The sequence below is a fragment of the Toxorhynchites rutilus genome, chromosome 2 (genome assembly GCF_029784135.1).
Source record: "Toxorhynchites rutilus septentrionalis strain SRP chromosome 2, ASM2978413v1, whole genome shotgun sequence".
NCBI lineage: Eukaryota > Metazoa > Arthropoda > Insecta > Diptera > Culicidae > Toxorhynchites > Toxorhynchites rutilus.
This window is the reverse complement of record NC_073745.1, coordinates 266324742-266345806: the sequence shown is the minus strand read 5'-3', so window position 1 is coordinate 266345806 and position 21065 is coordinate 266324742. Positions and strand designations below refer to the sequence as shown.

Below are 21065 nucleotides of genomic sequence, written 5' to 3'. Positions count from 1 at the left end.
TTCAGCTCATATATTATAGAAAAAAAAACCGAAGCTGTAACTGTAAAAATAACCATAAGTCACCGATTAATTTATAATTTACAGTTTACAATTCTTCCGCAAGTGCATTTATTTCACAAGTGTGTATATGCGTGACCATTATATTTAGTGAACAACTATACAATGTCATTTGTACTTTACTTTTGCACGTATGAATCTAACGACGAGTATATCGACGAATAATCCGTTCAATCCGGTGACAAAAGGACTAAAATCAAATAAGAATAGTTCGAAAATGATATTATGCATTCTATTTAATAAATATTCCACGCCACTGACATTATTTATACATTTCATTGAACAATATTCTAAAATAGGAAAAAAAAGTCACTTGTCCAAAAAAGTTACTCCTGTCTCAGACCGAAGGTGGTGAAAAAGTGATATACGTCCCCTTCGTACCAACTTATACGATACGCTAAACGATGATGAACAATGAATGACGAAGCTAGAGAGAATCGCAATGTCGTAGTGTTGATGTTTTCTGAGAAATGAATGAATTATTGATTTCTTGGTCTCTCAGACCTATTCGCGAGTATAGGAGTGTTAACCGTCATGGTGTTTCGTCGAAATTCTTCGGATATGCTAAATCATTTACGGTTGAACCATAAAAATGATTCCCTGGTGTTGGAGGAGACTGGGAAGAAGAATTCAGGGTCTGCAGGAGTAAAATGCGGACTTAAAGAAGGTGGTCTCAGCTCCCGTTCTAAAATAGTAGTATTCAAATTCAGAGTGCCGAGGAAAATATACCATACTAGTGGTCAATGATTATATAAATGTACCTCTTTTGAACTAGTAGCTATAAGGACCAAGCAGAAATATTCAAACAAATCAGCTATTTCATTCAACATTCAAAGAACAGGTAATTTTGAACAGAAAAAAATTTATGTTGGTACAATAATAATATTGTGCATCATTCTCATTGTGTACTTTTTTTTTCAATCGTCCTCAAAAAATCATGAAATGGTAAATTTATCAATATACTAAAATACCATTTCATTCAAAAACAATTATTCTGCACCATGTTTATTTCAAAATTATATTTAATGTAACTTTCAAAATTATGACATCATACTTTTTTTATTACAAATATGTCTGTTCTTTTTGATTACAAGAAATAAATATTCGCTCGGTTAATCGAATACTGAAAAACAATTATTCGAATGAATCGAATATTTAAAAATGACCCCACGATTAATCGACAATTGAATAAACGAAAAATTTAGACATCTCTATTCGCAGTAAAATCCCTTTCCACAGTCCTCTGAATATTTATACCATTTCCCCTCGCGCACTTATTGACGACACGGTCACACCTTTATTCCATACATATTGAACGGTACATACATTCAGTAAAATTCTAGTACCACGTTCCCTTCCTGAGTACGCTCCTGTGGTGCGAGTGCAATCATAATGTGTCATCGGGTATCTGGCAGATGAAAATTTTGGAAATAATTTTCACGTAAACAACTGATGAAAACGGAATTCCAGAGATAGTGCGAAAATTTGCCAACATTTTGAATGTTCAGCTAAATTCTTTTTGGCATAGTGAAAGAAAAGAAAATAGTGTCGTGCGAAACACCGATAAAAATGCATCTCTCCCAAGATGTGTCGAGTGCGCTGCAGCAAATCGAAATCATAAAACAGACGGTGGAGGAAATGGAACCAAACAAGCTGCAGCTTAATGTGATGGATGACCTCAAAATGATTATCGATTTGCTGCAGGATCCGGTGTTCCGGAACATCGTTCAAATCCAGGACTCATTGGCGGAGCTGAACCACCAGATAACACAACATCCATCGATACTGCCGGGGGATTTCGATATCGCCAACAGTGGTGAGCTAATCCTGAACGTTCCACCTGCGTCCGATTTGTTCGACGCGGACTATCCCGACGAGCAACGAGTTCCTTCGGCGCAGATTTCGCCAGGCAGTCCTGCACCGCTCCAGAGTCAACAAGTTCAGCAGCAGAAGTTGAATTTGATTGAACTTCCCCAGGTGCAGGTGAGCCTGCAGCAGCAGCAACTTCAGCCAGTTTTGCCAAACCAGCAGGGATTGCTGCAACATGTTCCCTTGAAACTGAATAATGAAATGATGGACAGCGGTGTCGGAGAGGTATTTCGTGGTTGGGGAGTGGATATTGAAGTCCTTTCAATTGTGTTGTTCAATTTCAGGATCTTCACAAGAATGACTCTCAGGATGAAACGGGTATTCATGACATGTCAAAATCGACCGTGGATTCGGCGGAAGCGGCTAACGAGTGGTCACGCATTTTGGATATCGAGTTGGTGAACGATGGTACCGGATTGGGGTTCGGTATTATCGGAGCTCGTGCTACCGGTGTAACGGTCAAGACGATTCTCGCCGGTGGCGTGGCGGATCGCGATGGTAGACTGCAGTCTGGCGATCAAATTTTGCAAATAGGCGATGTTAATTTGCACGAAATGGTTTCCGAACAGGTAGCGTCGGTTCTCCGTCAGTCCGGGACTCATGTCCAGCTGGTTGTGGCCCGTCCGGTTGATACGAGTAATGGTGTGATTGATGATTATGAAAACTCTGCTATTGTGCCAACGGTTCTGCTGACGAATCCGATGAAACTGAAACAATACTTGACTGATTCCGGTTATCCGGAAATATACAACGTATATTCGACAGCTAATCTTGAGAAGGATAGCTTCGACAATGATAGTCCAATAGAGTTTCCAGAAACCAAAGTGTTCACAGTTGAACTGAAAAAAGACCAAAATGGTCTCGGGATAACAATTGCCGGGTATGTTTGCGAGAAGGAAGAACTTTCTGGGATATTCGTGAAAAGCGTTTCTCCCGGTAGTGCCGCTGATCTGAGTGGTAAGATACAGGTGAATGATCGTATCATCGAAGTCGATGGACAGTCATTGCACGGTTTCTCCAATCATCAAGCGGTAGATGTTCTCAAGCAGAGTGGTCACGTTGTCAAGCTTTGCCTGGAACGTTATTTGCGTGGGCCAAAATATGATCAACTGCAACTAGCCATTGCGGCAAATGAAATGAAACCACCGACTCCAGCCACTCCACCGCCAGTTCTATCGACCAGTGACCTTTCCAAGTACGGAAATAACATTTTGGATATTCTACCACGAAATATCGATAAACGATCTAACGAATCAAAACTTTTGTACAATCACAATGACGAGGAGAATAATTTGTTGATGTTGAACGAATCCGATCAGCAGTTGGAGACGATGTTGGCTCACAAAAAACTCGCCCGTGCCAAGGATTCGATAGAGAACCAACAAATGAAGGAAAGTTCCGTGCTGCTATCGCCACCGGGTGTCGATGTCGATTTGGACCTACTGCTAGCGGAAACGGCCAACCATCCGGCAATCGTGAAGCACGGCAAACAGCGCAGCTCGTTGAAAGTAACCGAGGACACGGAAGCGTTTATCGTCAAGAAATGGAGCACCATTCTGGGTCCGAATGTGAAAATCATCGTTGCTAACATTAGGAAGTTCGCGGCTTCCAGTGGACTTGGTATATCACTCGAAGGAACGGTGGATGTCGAGGGTGGAAAGGAGGTTCGACCGCATCACTACATTCGGTCGATTCTGCCGGAAGGTCCGGTCGGGCAGAATGGTTTGCTACGATCTGGGGATGAGTTATTAGGTAGGTTTAATTTATATTAACACTAAATAGCACATTGAAATTTAATGATCGTGATTTCCGATACATAGTAAGGCGAGATGAACACGTAACATGGGATCGAGCATTGTCATATGGCAATCTAATTTGATCGCATGTTTCGTTGTACCCTTTGTCTTACAATGCTCGGCACAAGAATTCTCGTGCTCATGGAAAGTTACAGATTTGTTCATATAGAAGCAAACATTTGAAGCCTCGCACCAACTACGAAAATGTATTACTTGTTTTTTCGTTCTTGATGCCTGAGATAATTGTCATTCTTTCCTCTGATGTCTGGATTGTGTGTCGTATCCATGCACGTATGTTTCATCTTCAGCCATGAGACATTTGATTAGTCTTCAGTGCACCCAGCCTCGGAAATCGTCAGGAAATTCAGATATTTCCAGCGTTTGTTCCAACATAGGTTCTTGTATTCTGTCCAATATCTGATGATATTTATTGACCAACGACTCTTTCGCTCTAATCAAAGCCGTTCCGATGGATTCCATTGTGGCAAATCCCAAATTTGATACTATTTATGCATTTAGACTAGAGGTACTGATTTAAAAATAACTGATCATGAGTTCGTTGCTATCAATGTTTTAAAAATTTCATTTGCTGTTGGAGGAAATATGCGAAACAGACCGTTCATTGATACATTCATTTATTCTTTGTTTTTAAGAGACTTTTTAAGGGACTTTGCAGTTCATTCCTCTCTACCGTTGATAAATGTCCATAAACTTTCATTAATGGTAATTTAGAATAGTCTGAACGAGTATTAGCATCAAAGTTTAACGATGCAACTAAAGTCTCGCGTAATTTTTGAAAAGGACCTATCTGCAGTGATCTATTCTCTCCAAGCCCCGGGCAAGGGGATATGATCCGCGAGTCAAGATGTGCTACAAATTTAGCTGTCATTGCCAAACCTATCAAATTACTCGGCGAACTCAAGGCAAATCTATGGAACAAGGTGCGCCCATTCGCTAACTAAAAAAAGAATTGTTTTTTGAAAAAAAAAAATTATGTGAAATGTAATGATCATGATGATCACAAGGGTCTGAATGATAATATAAAACGTAGCCATTTGGTTGTATATTTCCAAATATTTTACAACACAATAATCACAAAAACTCACCATTATAATATAAAATCAGCATCAAACACAATTTCAGTTTCATATTATTTCACAATTTTCGAGGAAACGTATTACTCTATTACATAGAATACATATTGAATACAGAAAAGTAAATTTTCATTCATTATTTTTTGTTCTAGAAGTGTGTTAATTTCGTCCTTAATTTCGTTTTCCAAATGGCGCAAATCATTATGGTGCCTTCAACGCAAAGACAATAAATGAAACGCTTGCAGCGTAAAACGTAATGAATATAATGAATATAGCAATGAGTATTTCATAAAGTATCAGTATATTCCACAAATTGTGCTCAATCGTCTTAATTTACTTTTGTGTATTTTTTAAATGGCTGCAGAAAACCACTTCACGTTTTGACCCACCTGGTAGTATGTTAAGTGCCTTGTTTTACACCAGCTTGAGAGTTTGGCAGTTCTCGCGAGTGACAGTGGTCGCAAATTGCATTTGCGACCCGGACATGTTTGACGCTGTCAAATCCTATGTGCTAGTATACGGATGCCCTCAGGCTGATTCTCTCTATCAACGTTCTCTTTCGATAAACTCAGCAATAAAAGCATTTTCTGATGTTTTCGACGGTCAGGAGCAGAGATGCCAACCTTCCTGATTTTTCAGGATTTCCCAGGCTTTTTGGCACGCTCCCTGATATCATGAGAAACACTCAATCTTGCCTGATTTTTTAAAAATGATCCTGAATTTTTCCTGATTTTTTACTTTTTAATTTGTCAGAATAAAAATTATCTCTAATGAATAAGGCTTGAAACATTTAGAATCCAGAGTCACTGTCCGTTTTATAGCAGCGTAGTAGGCGTATCTGTTATCTTTTGACGGCAAATTGTTTAGAAAACCTGCATGATTCGACGGTAAAAGTTTCATATTGATCCGTTTTGATTTGAAAAAGCTGTGCAGGATGGAAGCCGAGAGAAGAAATTTGATTTTGGACACCCACAATTCAAAATCTGGCGTACACAGGTACTAAAATCGCGAAACCTTTGAAAGTGGCTAAATCGACCGTGTTCGTGAACGAACCTACGATTGGAAGCTGAGGTTGAAAGTATTGTAAACATTCAAGGTAAATCCGGCACTCTCGGACAACGACATCGTTAAAAACACAACTCTAACCAAAGTACTATCCGAAGAATCCGCATGCGAGTAGGTTATAATAATTTCCGTGCCTACAAGCAACCGGCGAATGAACTGCAAAGTTTAAAGCCTCTTAAAAACAAAGAAAGAAAAAAAGAAGACAAGCAACCGAACAGGACACTGAAGCAAAATGTGGCTTCCAAAAGACGCACTCGAAGATGGTACAATAAGTTTTTGACAAAGTACGAAGGTTGCATGCTGATGGTTGACGAAACGTACGTGAAGATGGATTTTAAACTGCTCCAAGACCAGAAATTTTGTAAGGCCACTGCCAGAGGAGATCTTCTTCTTCTTGAATGGCGTTAACGTTCCCTGTGGAACTTTTGCCGTCTCAACGTATTCATTAACTAGCGTCGTTCATTAATACTTGGTTGAGATTTCTATGCCGAATAACACGCCTTGAATGTACTCTAGAGTGGCAAGCTCTAGAATACGCGTGACCACAGTGCAAGCCGGAAGAATTTTCTTTGACGAAAAATCCCCCAACCAGAACGGGAATCGAACCCGAACACCCGGCATGATAGGGTGGGACGCTAACCACTAGGCCACGGGTGCCAGAGGAGATGTTCCCAGCAAATTTGAGTTCGTTTTCGCTAATTTTCCAAGAAGTTGTTGATTTGGCAAGAGATTTGCAGATTTGGACAGAAAACCAAGGTTCTCGTCACAAACCAGACAATATACTAGAAAATGTATAGGAAAAAGTGCCTGCAGAGTCGTTCCCTACCGTTTATTAGTGCTGCCACTACAGACGAAGGGCTCTTCAGTGGTACCGTTGATTACATTGAAAAAAGCCCTCAATTTTCCCTATTGCCCCCAATTCGGCCCAGTCGAAAAATATTGGGCAATTGTCAAGCGCAAATTGAAGAAGGGTGCCAAAGTGACTCGGGATGCTGAAAATATGATGAGTTTGTGGAATAAAATGGCCGCTGAGGTAGATCAACAGAGAGAAACTTTGATGGAGATTATCCGAAGCATAGTACGAAAATTCATTAAAACAGTAACGGAATAAATTTTTAATTTTTTGTTTGAAAAGAACAATAAATTATCGGCATTTTGATATAAACACACCTTTAACCTTTAACCAAAATTTGTGATTCCGGATTCAAAATGTCCTAGCAACCAGTCGATCAATTCCCACAAGTATTACTCGAAACTGGACAAATTAAAGGCAACGATCCAGAACAAACTTCCAAATTTAGTCAATTTAGTTTTTATTTTCATTCCTGATTTTCCTGATTTTTGAAAATTATGGTTGGCAACCCTGGTAAGGAGTTTAAAAGGGAACCTCGTTTATCAAGCTATGCTGCAAAACTGTCGCATGATCCGTCAGCAAGGTTATCGAAAACGAACGTCAATGAAGAGAATCGACAAAAAAAGATTGGTCCTGTTCAAAAAGATACGCGAGAATACGTTCCGTCGCCACAAGATGGCACAAGGTGCTATAAATAATAATGGGTTGAACGATTTCAGAGTGGTGATTTTAGCGTTTAAGACAAAAAAACGTTCGGTTCAACCGAAAAAGCTTGGAGACGAAAAGTCAGACGCAGACAGAACTTGCAGAATCATTGGGAGTAATTCGACAAACTATTTCCAAACGACACCGCAGGCTACATCCAGGAGTAAGGAAATTGTATTCAAAACGAATTGAAAGCGAGAGATGTCTAACGGTGATTTTTCATGTCCTAAATGTTGCTTCAACGGCACAAAAGCTTTAAGTGGAATATACTTTATTTCAGAACAGGGTATCAAAAACTAGAAATTAGTATCTTTGACACAACCGCAAAGTGCACGTAGGACTGCCGTTGGCTTAGCAATCAATTAGTAACAATCATGTAAAATAATTTCTTATCAATATTGGATAAATTATAGCACAATAGAATATAAACACGTAAATTATAGCACATATAATATAAACATGCACACGTGATCGAAAATAAGGGGCTGTTATTCCCAGAAAATTCGTCTCAAGATATTTTTGTATGGTGATTTTGATTTCGATGATTTTTTATCTGTCTGTTTACGTTTCGAGAACTCCTAGATGGTCTGACCTGAACCTCGGGTCTGTAAAGATTGCGATCAGATAATTTCGTTCTTTTTCTAAGCAGTCAAAACGACTCACGACTCACGTTTAAAGATGCTCTCATACGAAGTAAGTACGGTATTCTTTGTGCAGTCACGTCCTTATCTAAATACTTTTTTGATGTAGCAACATGAGGAATTACCTCGAATATATCTTCAAATTAGTGAATGTGTCGCCGGTCATAATAATTTCGATTTATGGTGAATTAAGTGTGTCCCCTCTCAGACTAATACCCCTGAAGACAGTTCTAAGTTTGTTATCAATCTCAATGAAAATAATTGATTGTTGATTGCATGCATATGTTACTCTTCCTCGGCCAGTATTAGAATTATCTCAATACATTTAAAAAATCTACTCATTATAATAGAAGCCATTAACCAAACCATTAATAAAATACTGTTCCAAATTCCTTGTAGAAAACATGATACACTATTAAATAGGTTTTTTTTCAACTAGTAATAATCACACCTCGGTTAAACCTCATTGATTTCAATATCGCCACTGCGCAAAGCTAAATAGGATATTTATTCTAAACGAAAAAATTAATATTCGTTCAAAAATTTTATTTTAAAATGTGTTTATTTCTTTCTTACATTTAACGCTTTATTTGCACCATGTAATATGTCGTTTCTCTTAATTTTGTATCTGCTTATACAGAGCCGAATATCCGCTCGCTCGATAGCGGCATTCGTGAGCATTCGATAATGGAATTGTTGCTTTTAACCAAAAAAAATGTGGTTCCGTTCTGTCCAGCGGCAGAAAAGAAATGGGATTGGGAGAGTAGAGCAGGGTGCTTGGCGAGCTAGCGAGACCATTCTCATGTCACTTCGCAATCACAAGTAAATTGATATCTTCTTCTTCTTGAGTTATTGAGACTTTAAACTTTGCAGTTCATTCGTCTCTAGTCCTGAGAAGGGACCTTGGGGACAACTCAATCCAAACTTTTTCTCCACCTGCCTTTACAAAGACACTTCAGTATCGTTCGTCGCGTGTCAGGAAACCGTGTCCGCCTCCACAAACATCAAACGAAGATCTGTCGAAATGGATATCGGAGCGGATGCCAGCTTATATATGGATTTGTATGATTTCAACAGCCTGGTTTCAAAGCAATTTTTAAGCTAATGAACCAATTTCTCGAGTCATTAAGCAACAAGCATATTACTCTTGGAAAGGTTGTTTTTTGTAAATGATTATCATACCATTTCGTTGATCCGGAGCAGAACTATTAACGCTCGATAAAAGAATGCAACAATTGGAGACGACGATCGATTGCTTAATTGATATGGTGAACTATCCACTACACAATATCAAACATTTCGTATTCTTCACTATCAAATCCATAGTCAATGGCACCCATCTGTATCGAATTATCATTTGTACTTAGATTTTCGTTAAATGCTCCGTTTAGTCCGGTTGCAGAAGAGAAATGTAATTGGGAAAGAGAAGCATAATGCATAGGCGTGTGAGCGTGACCTTCTTCATCTCGATTCGCAATAACGATTGAATGGATTTCCGGGCGGGCGCTAGCTTATATATGGATTTGGGTGATTTCAATAACGTGTTTTCAAAGCTATTTTTAAGCTATTGAAACAATTTTTGTCAGAATAAAAATTATCTCTAATGAATAAGGCTTGAAACATTTAGAATCCAGAGTCACTGTTCGTTTTATAGCAGCGTAGTAGGCGTATCTGTTATCTTTTGACGGCAAATTGTTTAAAAAACCTGCATGATTCGACGGTGAAAGTTTCATATTGATCCGTTTTGATTTGAAAAAGCTGTGCAGGATGGAAGCCGAGAGAAGAAATTTGATTTTGGACACCCACAATTCAAAATCTGGCGTACACAAGTACTAAAATCGCGAAACCTTTGAAAGTGGCTAAATCGACCGTGTTCGTGAACGAACCTACGATTGGAAGCTGAGGTTGAAAGTATTGTAAACATTCAAGGTAAATCCGGCACTCTCGGACAACGACATCGTTAAAAACACAACTCTAACCAAAGTACTACTCGACCTCGCATAGCGTTGTGCCATTTGCGGAAAGCAACATGCGGCAAATCCTGCAGTGCGACTGAGCAAAGTGTTCATATTGCAGGAAAACCCAACATGAGCACTCGGCTTGTGAACTTACGAGCGTCGATGGGATAAACAGAAGCGCTCTTTGAAGGAACGCTCGAAACGCACTTTCTGGGAAATTTTGATCACCGTTTGTTTTCAAGGGAATTACCGGCGCAAAAATGTGATCACTCTCAAAGTTAAAGGACAAATTTCTCCGGTGATATCCCCTGTTAGTTTGCCTAAATCAGGATTCTCCTGGCCTTCGTGTGAATAGTACACATTCGAACGACCCAGCACTCGAGGAGACATCAATGAGCCCAACTGTCCTTGTATTATAGTCAAGTATAACTTTCCAATCGGTATTTATAAAGTTGTCTGACATTATGTATAAAATCTTCGTGTTCTTTAATGTCTCAGATCCCGTCATAATCATTGTTAACACAATGCTTCCACTCGTCTTATTTGCAGCTATTGATGCAAACATGGCCCCTCTTGCAATGATTATCTCTCTAGATGTCTAGTTTAAATAGATAGGTCGAATATATCACTGTTTTGAAGTGGTACTGTCAAAGGCCCATTTCTAAAATGGGTACGTTCAAATTCTTTATTCATAACATTTATTATGATGTTTCTGTTCTGTTCGAAACTTGGTTTTCTTCGCTAGATAAGCTCTTTTTCCTCGATTTCAATATTATATGCTTGGCCCAGGTAACAGATACGGAGGGGTGCTATTGGGGATTAATAAGGGCTACTCATTTTTTAGAATTGATTTTCCACATATTGCTGTACTGTCAGCTTGTATTGGCCTCTGAGAGTTGCGGTTAGCCGCAAGCAACTTGCTGGCATGTTTTCACTTCTTCCTGAGCTACGGTTGATCTTGGGAGATTTCAGCTCTCACGGAACTGCCTGGGGGGAACAGTACGACGGAAACCGTTCATATGACCTTTCAGGGTGTTGACTACCTTGAAAATCAGGGAATATCATGGATTTCAAACAATGTCAGGGACAATCAAGGAATATCAGGGAATTTCGTCACCGATCTGGAAGAAATGAAATTCGGGCAATTAGAATTTTAACTATTGCAGTAATTAGAAAGTTATTGATACAGAAAAATGTATTTCACTAGTTGGATTCTCTGTGATTTTTCAGTTATTTGTTTTTTGTTGTTTGCTTTTCCCTGTAAGTGAACATAGTCCTACCGAAGAGTAAACAGCGCAAACGAATTTTACATTCGCGCTGTTTTTGCTGCCACTTGGCAGATATGTTCGCGTAAGCATAAAGAGAGGTACGATAAAATCATAAAGTTGTTGTGTGTTGTCAACTGAAAAGGAAGTATGCAGTTTTGGCAATTTGCATCGTTTTTTTTATAAAAAATATTTCAGCTTCAGCAGACTTAGCACTGACACTATCTTACTAGCAACAAATGAAACAAGTTTACTCACTATGATCTGAAAAATGAATAAGTGAAACATTTTTGGAAAGTTACTTTTGACTGAAAATGGTCTTCTGTCTCTCGTGTGGAAACTAGGATGGGGCGATCTTTAGAAAAAGATCGATCTTGACGAATCGATTTTATGAATGGCGCAATGATCGATTTACTGACTAAATCGGTACCAAAGAATCGATCTTTGCTGAATCTATCTTTGAAAAATCGTTTTTTTACTATTTATTTACTTATTCTATACGAGTGTTGTCTTTCCATTGAACAATGAATAAACATTTCTCATTTATACTCAAAGATGGAACGCATTTTATTTTGATTTTTTGAATGAAGAACACATACATGAAAGTTCAGAAAATTCTATTTTCAAGGGCATTCATCTTGTACCGTCATTTAATTCAATAAATTAATTGAAAATTATTATTAAAAATTCAATCACTGATATATTCATGCGGAACTTCGCTGACAAAATAATCCCATAAAATAACGTACCATACCTCTGGTATATATTGAGAATATTGCTGGACCTGATGTCACCATTCAATTTCGTCACAATTTTCACTGTCCGCCTAATGCATGTGATGGTGTAAATATGCCTTGTAATCACTTGTTTTGTAATGACCAAACTTACATAACTGCTTCTCCTAAATTTACGAACACTGATTTGAAAACCTTGAAATAGATACAATGTTTATGAAGTCTTTTGTACGGGTTTTGGTGAGATTAAAAACAATGTTCACTGAAAAAATAGATTTACAAAAAAAATAGTACGATCAAAAATGATCAGAAAGAAAAGATCGATCCAAAAAATCGGAAATCGGAGAGGAAAAGATCAATCTTCTAAATATTGATTCAAGATTGCCCAATCCTAGTGGAAACCCCAACTTTGAGAGGGCTTTTCCATTAACCCTTTCACTACGGCAGTATTCTCCGTCGGAGTGCTACCGCTGAACGGAGCACTGCGTTTCACTTTGAAAGGATAGCATTAATAAAAATGTTGAGATAGTTAATTCAACGAGTTCGAAATTCTCATTCAGAAAAGTCGTAAGAAAGAAGCACAGAAGGAAGTCGAAACTTTGCAAGAAAAGAAATGTTTCGTTAAAACCGCAACAGTTTCATGAAATTATCCAAATCAAAATAAAAATGACTCGTTCTGTACAGTTATCTTTAAACTGCATTTAAAAATTGAATTGCGTATTTTTACGACGCTTCTAAGTCGTTGTCTTACTTAATATCAACAATCACGAACAATTCATTAATTCGAAGATATCGACATACGTTAACAAATTTCATTGTATTTTGTTTTAAGAACTACAACTACAGAACTAGTAAAAAATTTGATCACTAGTCTACATCTGGAATTTTATGAAAAAATCAGAAAGTCAGGAAAATCAGGGAAAGTCAGGGAATTTTATTTTGGATTTTGAGTCGACGACCTGCCTTTGTAATATCTTTAATTTGGCCGTTTTGATCAATGGGGAAACAACACCTAAACATTCTGCTGAACCAAGTGCTTTTGACCTTTCGCTTTGCTCGAAATCATTATCGTTAGATTGCAAGTGGAATGTAATCCAGGATCCCAAAGTTAGTGATCACTTGCCAATCAAAATTTGCATCACCGATGGGTCGAATTCTTCTGAATCTATAAGCGTGACATATGACCTTACAAGACATATTGACTGGTAACACCGGTAACTAGTAACGCGAAACGTCAATGGAAAAATTATGGAAAGTTCCTCGAAACATGAGAAATCGCTCTTCCATGAAAGCGAGGAATATTCACATCGATGGATTTCAATTTTTGCACGGAAGGTTTGTCCTGATTCCGTTCCCGTGGATAAAATTGTTCAAGATATATCACAAGATAGATACGATCTTAATTCCTAGTTTTCGATTGCAGATTTCTCTCTTGCTCTCTTTCTTGTAATAATTCTACTCCAGGATCGGATCCAATTAAGTTCAACTTGTTCAAAAACCTCCCTGATATAGCGAAACATTGCTTGTTGAATTCATTGAATCAGTTCCTGGAGCATAATATTGTTCCGGATGATCGGAGACAATTACGAGTTAGAGCAACACAAAACCAGCGTCCGACTTAAATTCGTACCGCCCAATGCTGTTTTGTATACGGAAATTGTTGGAGAAAATGATCCTGTTTCGTTGGGTTTCGATGGGTTGAACAAATGGCCTACTCTCAGATACACATGGTTCCGCGTAGGCAAAGGAAAACATGGATGTCTAGCGTTGCTTTCTTCACAAATTCAATTGGCTTATGGACCCCCCCCCCAAAAAAAGCAAATGGCTTCAGAATTCTTGGACTTTGCAGGTTTCAGTTTCAATAAAGGTCCTGTAGAACAAATTACATTCTCGGGATGAATAACATGCTATATGACTTGCTTTGCGAGAAGCATTTGAACATTTTTCTCAAGGATATTCGTCAGTAAAGCCTGGTTTAGAGTTCCCGTGAACGTGAACTTGAACAGGTGGTGGAATAGTACGATCATTTCACGGTGAACTACATTGCGAACATACAACTCAAAAAATCGTGGTGAATAGAATAATTTTGTTCACGTTCATGTTCATATTAAAAGTTCGGCAATAAACGTGAAGTAAATAAACATCGATCTTCAATAAAGTAATTCGGATAAAATATACAGTTGTTCACGAATCAACCGAAGCAACGAAGTTTTTTAACCCGCGCAGAGATCCGATTGAATGAAATTGCATCCATATCAAAATTTTCATTCAAAACTAGAAAATTGCTAAACATATCCTATTACAGTTCACGGTGAAATAATTTTCAGAATGCCTTGGGACATTTGAACGTGAACATGAACGGGGAAATATTTTGACGTCTATTTTCACCACTGTTTTCATGTTCACGTTCACCGAAGTCGGTGAACTATGGTGAGTTCACCAACATCTCGATTCCACGGTGGGAATTCAGAACCGTTGTGAAATATTGAATTAATCCACTTTTATCAATATGAATTGTGTTTAAACATGTTTTTCAACTAGAAAATGTTTCTTCCTATCGTTTCAAGATGTTTTCCTAGCGATTTATATATGGACTGATGAATTATTAACAAAAAAGTGTTTGTCTGCGTTCACGTTCACGGGAACTCTAAACCTACCTTAAGTAGGGTCTCCTACATGGGCCTCCTCCAGGGTTTATGGTTAAGCAATGTACAATTTCTACGTAAGCGACATTGACAATTGTCTTACACAAAATTGCAGTCTAAAACAACTTGGGTGTCTCAAAGCACTCAAAGTTTTGATTTTTCGATCCTCGAAAATCTTCCAAGTAAATTTTTAAAATCGATTTTTTTTCGATGCCAAATGACTTAAAAATGCATGAAACGTCGAGATCTGGTGTCATTTTTTGGCCGAAAATCGACCTTTTGAGACAATGAAGACATTTTGAGGCAATGAAGGTATGGAAAAAAAATAATTATCGAATTTAAATAGCCGACCATGTACATTTTCTTTATTGACCCAAAAAAATGACCTGTGGAAAATTTCAGCTCAATCGGACATGATTTAGGGGTGTCTCAAAGCTCTAAAAATTTTGAATTTTTGGCCACTCAGGCTAAGCTCTTCCCGCATATGTTTCCGGACAGTGAAATAGAACCAAAGATACATCTCAGCAGTACTAAAATGAGTTACCTGATCACATACGGTATTGCGCCATACTTTTTGAATGGTACCCTTCGTTTACCCGAAAATTGTAATGATATCGTTGTGAAATTTGACGAAGCGTTATATAAGATTTCTCAAAAGACAGATGGATGTTCACGACAATTACATTCGCATTCGAATGTTCGGACATTCGAACAATAGGAATATTCTCACACCGAAAAAAGGCGACATGTGTTCCGATAGAATAGGGATACTCTCACGCCAAGAAAAATGGCTACTGTGTAATATACAACAAAATTGACGTTAGATAAAAAACGAATAAGTTCGACTTTGTTACATTGCTAAATGCTAAATTGCTAAATGAGCCTAATAAAAATAAACAGATGGAATAAAAAAACGTCCAGTACTGGAATGAAACGAAGAGCACGGTGAAATCCAGATACACTGGTTCAGCTTTTCTAAGTTCAACGCGTGCACAGGACTTGATCGACGGATTGAAGAAATGTTATGAAGCTAAACCTAGTTTGTTGAAGAAAGCGGCACAACTCAGCATAGACGGTTCCCATATTAATTGGAAAGTAATGTAGCAGATGAACGATGAAATCCGTGAAACCCGAAGCAGCCAAACTACGAGTTCATGAATATACGTAGCTGCGGTTCACATGTTGTGCACAATTCATTTAAAGAAGGAATGAAAAAGTCTGGTTGGAAAATTGATGAATTTCTTCAGTGCATGTGCAGACTGTTTTAACGTTCCGTTAAGACGTGCGGAGTACTCTTGAATTACCGGAAAGTTCTCCCTGAAGTTTTGTGGAGTAAGATGGATCAAAAACCAACCGGTAGCAGAAAAGCCCTGGACATGCTGCCGTACCTCAAAACCTACAGCCAAGGCACGAAAGGAACGTAAGTACAAAGGTACACGTCCAGATTTCCGTAGGAGCTGTTGTTTTCACAGCCAGTTCAACCATTTTTCCGAACTGACGAACCTTATCAAACCAGTAATGGATAAATTGATCAAACGTCGAACCTACAGATGATTTGTTATTGCCAGTAGCTAAAATTGCATTGGGATTCGCTGTGATCAAGCTGCAATCAAAAGTGTTTTGGAGAAAAATCAAGTCTTTGAGAAACATATCTTGGTTTTTCTACAGAAATGTAAAGAGTACTACATAACATTCATTCGAAAAATGAAGGAATGATCACCTTCGTTGTATCCCGTGATACGATATATTACTTGTATCGATCCGTCAGTTATTGCAAACTCTCCTGATGTTGCAAAAAGCGCATGAACTTCACTCTTGAACATTTCGCGGAGGAAGATGGAATCAGTGGTACCGTGGCGGACAGTTTTAAACAGGAATTCGTCCAGTTATGTGATACTCTGGGTTCGTGCGATGTGCTAAAAAACTATTGTCGAAAAAAAACGTTTGGACATCTTGTGGATGAAACTCAAAGGCACAGCGGGAAAAGAATATACAAACCTGTTCGACTTTGTCGAAGGGATCCTCATTCTGTCGCATGGTAATGCTACATTGGAGCGAGGTTTCTCCGTGAATGAACAATGTTTGGTTGTAAACCAAAATGACCAGAGCTTAGTATCTCAGCGCATTGTTCACAATGCCATCTTGAATGCAGGTGGAGTTTCATGTGTTGAAATAACAAAAAGACTCATGCAATACGCAAAGAGCTCTCACGAGCGTTACGTCGAAGTTCTCAAGAAGTCCCATCAGGAAGATGCAGAATGACAATATCGTGGCGAAACGGAAGCGGAAAGCGGCGCAGGGAGCGAAGAAGTTAGAGGCCAGAAAGGTACTTGCGGATGCTCAGAAAGAGTTATCATAAATTGACGAGCAGATGAAGTTGATAAGGCAGAAATTAATGAATCAACAAACGTTTTCTAAAGATAATCTTTGTATGTCAAGTTTGTCACCTCCTTGCCCGGAGCGCATGAGATGGAGACAAAAAAAATTCTAAATTGTTCGGACGTCGCGAAGAACCTGGTCACTCGACCCATGTGCCCTCTACAAGACGACGTCCAGGTCCGAAGCCTAGGGAACCGTTGATGAATTCCTACGTCACTCCACACAAAAGGGAAAACTGTGCGATACCATACTAATGATGACAAGGGTTTTATATGTACTTACAATATTTATTTGAAATTCATGTAAAGTGTATCAGTGCATGTATGTCTGTGTAGTGTGTCTCCAATCAGGCTGGGTTGGGTATGTGGTTCTCTCATCGATGAACGGAACGGAACGTGGCCAGGATGGAAGAAGGCTGATGTTAGCTGGTCTACTCAGCCATTGAGTGCGCGCACAGCATGCCGGTTTTCAAATTTTGATCCAGCAAATAAGAGGCCTCGTCTTTCTACACTGGCTCCTTTTATATCCTCGAAATTGAGTGACCAGCTTCCTTCTTGGGTTCCAGTTCTCTAGAGAGAGTAGAGAAGATGGAATTATACCCACTGACCACTACTGATTCTCTTCCCAGCTTGCCCCGGACAAGGACAGGTTCATAATATACGAAGCGTAGAAGTTTATCGCTCGCGAGAGGAATAATTTCACTCTCTCCCAGTGTTTGTGCGTCCAGTAACTGAAATAGAACAAAAAGAGAAAGCAATATAAAAAAAGATCAATCCCTTCTTCCCTTCACTTTCCATCATGCATTGGATGTGATTATTGATATGACTGTCCATTTCACCCCCCCCCCCTTGCAATTATTTCAATAATTTAAATTTACCACTTACGAATGAATTTACTTTTCCGTAAATACCTAATGTCGCTTCTCTGTCAACTCATAAACCGAAATATAACCATCAGCGAATTCAATTTTGCAATTAAACCACTCAAAATGCTTAATATCGAAGCCGCAAAAGTTACATCCGCACGCGGAATCATGTTCGATTTTCGGTTTTTGATTTTCTATTCCACTTTTGATCAGTATTCATTGTCATAGGACGGTTTAAATATTATAGAATAGCATGTAGAAGGGTTTCCCATCAACAGAAATTTGAAATTCATAATGCAACTATACAAATCAACAACCTGTCCATCATACCCCCACTGTCCGTCTTACCCGCGGCCCCCCTATATTAAAAACCAGGAATTTTTTTTAAATACTACCAGGAAAACCAGGAATTTCAAGACACAGATCAAGTTTCCACCCTGTCTTTCTAATCTCGAGTCGACCGCGAGTTATCGGTTTTCTACCTGTTGTTGTTTTTCTGTATTATAGTGATTTTCAACTCATTTGGCTGGTTCATCACTTGTACTTCCAGTTTTGGAAGAATGTCGGGAGTGAGAATTGAACTCGTGACCTACAGCGTGAGAGGCATGGATGTTACCACTACGCCAGATCGCCTCCGGTTTTCTACCTTATTAACCATAGTATTGAGGGAAATGTCGAAATTCATGACCCATAACTTTTTGTTTCATTTCTTCAGAGGTCAACGGCCAAAGGCTGCTCGGAATGAACCACTTGGAGGTTGTGTCCATTCTAAAGGAGTTGCCGCAAGACGTGTGCATGGTTTGCGGTCGTGGAGATCCGGAGATGTTACAGTTCACCGAGGAAGCCCTGATCAACACCCTGGAGGCTGAGGTTGCCAAGAATAAATCTTCCATCGGTGGTGGTGGATTGACATCTTCGGAGCGCTTGGTGAAGGCTAAAAGCGACGGTAGCCTTGCGACTTCAGGCGGCTCGAACGATGGGTTTTCGAAAATCAAATCCAGAAGTTTGGAGCCCCTGACTGGACTGGCAATGTGGAGCTCAGAGCCCCAAATCATTGAACTGGTGAAAGGGGAACGTGGTTTGGGATTCTCAATTCTAGACTATCAAGATCCGTTGGATCCGAATGATACGCTGATTGTGATTCGCTCGTTGGTCCCGGGTGGAGTGGCACAACTGGACGGGCGTTTGATTCCTGGCGATAGATTACTGTTCGTTAATGATACCGTTTTGGAGAACGCTTCGCTTGACCAAGCCGTGCAGGCGTTGAAGGGTGCCCCTAAAGGAGTGGTTAGGATCGGAGTAGCCAAACCGTTACCGATGCAGGATTCATCGATTACACCGTTCGATGACAAAAGCGGGGAGAGTGGCGCTGAAGCTGGCTTCCCATCAGGTAACACTGCCGGTAAGATGTTATCCATGAGCAAACCGGATATTATTATGGAATGAGAATATTTAGTCATAAGCAGAGATGGATATCAGCGCATTTTATGTTTATATAAGCAGTTATCAGAACTTTCGCAATTTATTGATTTTGTAAGCTCAATCAGCGATCACAAGTATACGGTTTAAAGTTTCCCCAACTTGAGCCATTGTTAAAGCTGCTTCATCCGAGCAGACCATTTTCCAAAATGTATGGTGAGGATGTAGCGAAAGTGGGTCCACAAAACTATCGATCAACGGTAGACTTTAGGTTTGGTCGAGAGTTGTGTGGAGACCACTTTCCCCGCATCTGCATTGCTTGTACTTATTGATTATTGACAACCCAAGAATGGGATTGTTTCGTCCTGCGTTATCTTACTCCTCATCCAACATTCCATCTTGTTCCTAGATTTTATAGCACTATTTTGGTATTTCAAAATCACTCCAGCACTTCCCAACAATATTACATCTATTCGCCCTTCGTTTCGCAAAATTAAAGAGAGATATGTCTACAACCAGCTAATCTATTGTCGTCACCATTCTCATTCACATTGAACATTTGAGAAACGTCTTACGTTAATTGGCATTAGTTTATTCTCGGTATCGGTTATAATTTGCGCGAGTATTGAAATCAAACATGAATTAATAAATTCGTTTCTGACTTATGACGTTAATTGGTAATGATGAAAAATTAATGCAAAGGAAGTAAAATCATGAATCGAGATTGAGACTCGTTAAAATTGAAGCAATTTGTGTGTCGAAGGCGGTCGATAAATAGAAGATTTTTCAACAAGTTCTCGGCGGAAAATTTGATGGGCCAAAAGCTCAAGCAACGAAATTTTCACTAATAGAGAGAGCCAAATCGATACAGTTTCGAAAAGTTTTTTCAACGACAGCTTTGATAGACAGTAGACAGTAGTTTCTCTAGATTTGAAATCGAATATTAGAAAGTGGTAGACAAGAAACTAGTAGTGTTCAATTTTCCAAAACGATCATAACTATCAGATGCAATATTTGATCTGGCAGCAGGCGGAAAACACAACTACGCAGATCTAGAAGAGGGAAATTATTAAGTGAAATAATTATCCTGTTTATTTCCCGAGAACAACCAAATTAGTTAGAGTACAGAATCAAACAAACAATTAATCAGCTATCAGTAACGGTCATTTCCAGTCATTACTCCTTATCCTTGATAGCGAATACATCGTTATACCGAAAAACCCACAGTACCTACCCGAAAGTTCACACAAACTATATTTCATCCCTGGCACTAAGCTTAACACCAACTATATTGGAAAAGTTAGAAACCAATGACTTCAATCGTTTTACTCTTTTATACACTGTATTAGGTATTTGAGGTAGTGACTTTATCTTTCTCTTGTATACCTCTCTGTAGGTCTAAGGTCATAGCAGTAAACGGTAGAGTATTTACATTCCCTCCAAACCCCTATGTTACATTAGACGATATTTGAAAATAATTATATTTGTTGTCTCTCCATGGCAATCAATACCTAAAACAAAAACTAGCCGAAATCAATGCAGTATATACTGAGGATATTTATTATGAGAAAAACATTGACTAAAGAAACAAAATTTATTGCATCTTATAATGGATATATATATTGAAGAAGATTATTTATATACAATGTTTAGAAAAAAAAAACAGTTCATTCCACTTAGACTATTGTTAATGCAATAGTATTATATATATTCATGAATA

General features: G+C 38.8%; 1 protein-coding gene and 1 pseudogene across 1 annotated transcript; one reads left to right on the top strand and one right to left on the bottom strand.

The window, feature by feature from the left end:
- Positions 1-1444: 1444 nt before the first annotated feature.
- Positions 1445-19785, top strand: LOC129767960 (patj homolog). The gene is made up of 3 exons (XM_055769281.1): positions 1445-2151; positions 2211-3678; positions 18642-19785. Exons 1-3 carry the CDS (start codon positions 1627-1629, stop codon positions 19370-19372), a joined length of 2724 nt encoding a protein of 907 aa, XP_055625256.1. The 5' UTR covers positions 1445-1626; the 3' UTR covers positions 19373-19785.
- LOC129772119 (U4 spliceosomal RNA) lies at positions 8451-8576 on the bottom strand (annotated as a pseudogene).
- Positions 19786-21065: the final 1280 nt, after the last annotated feature.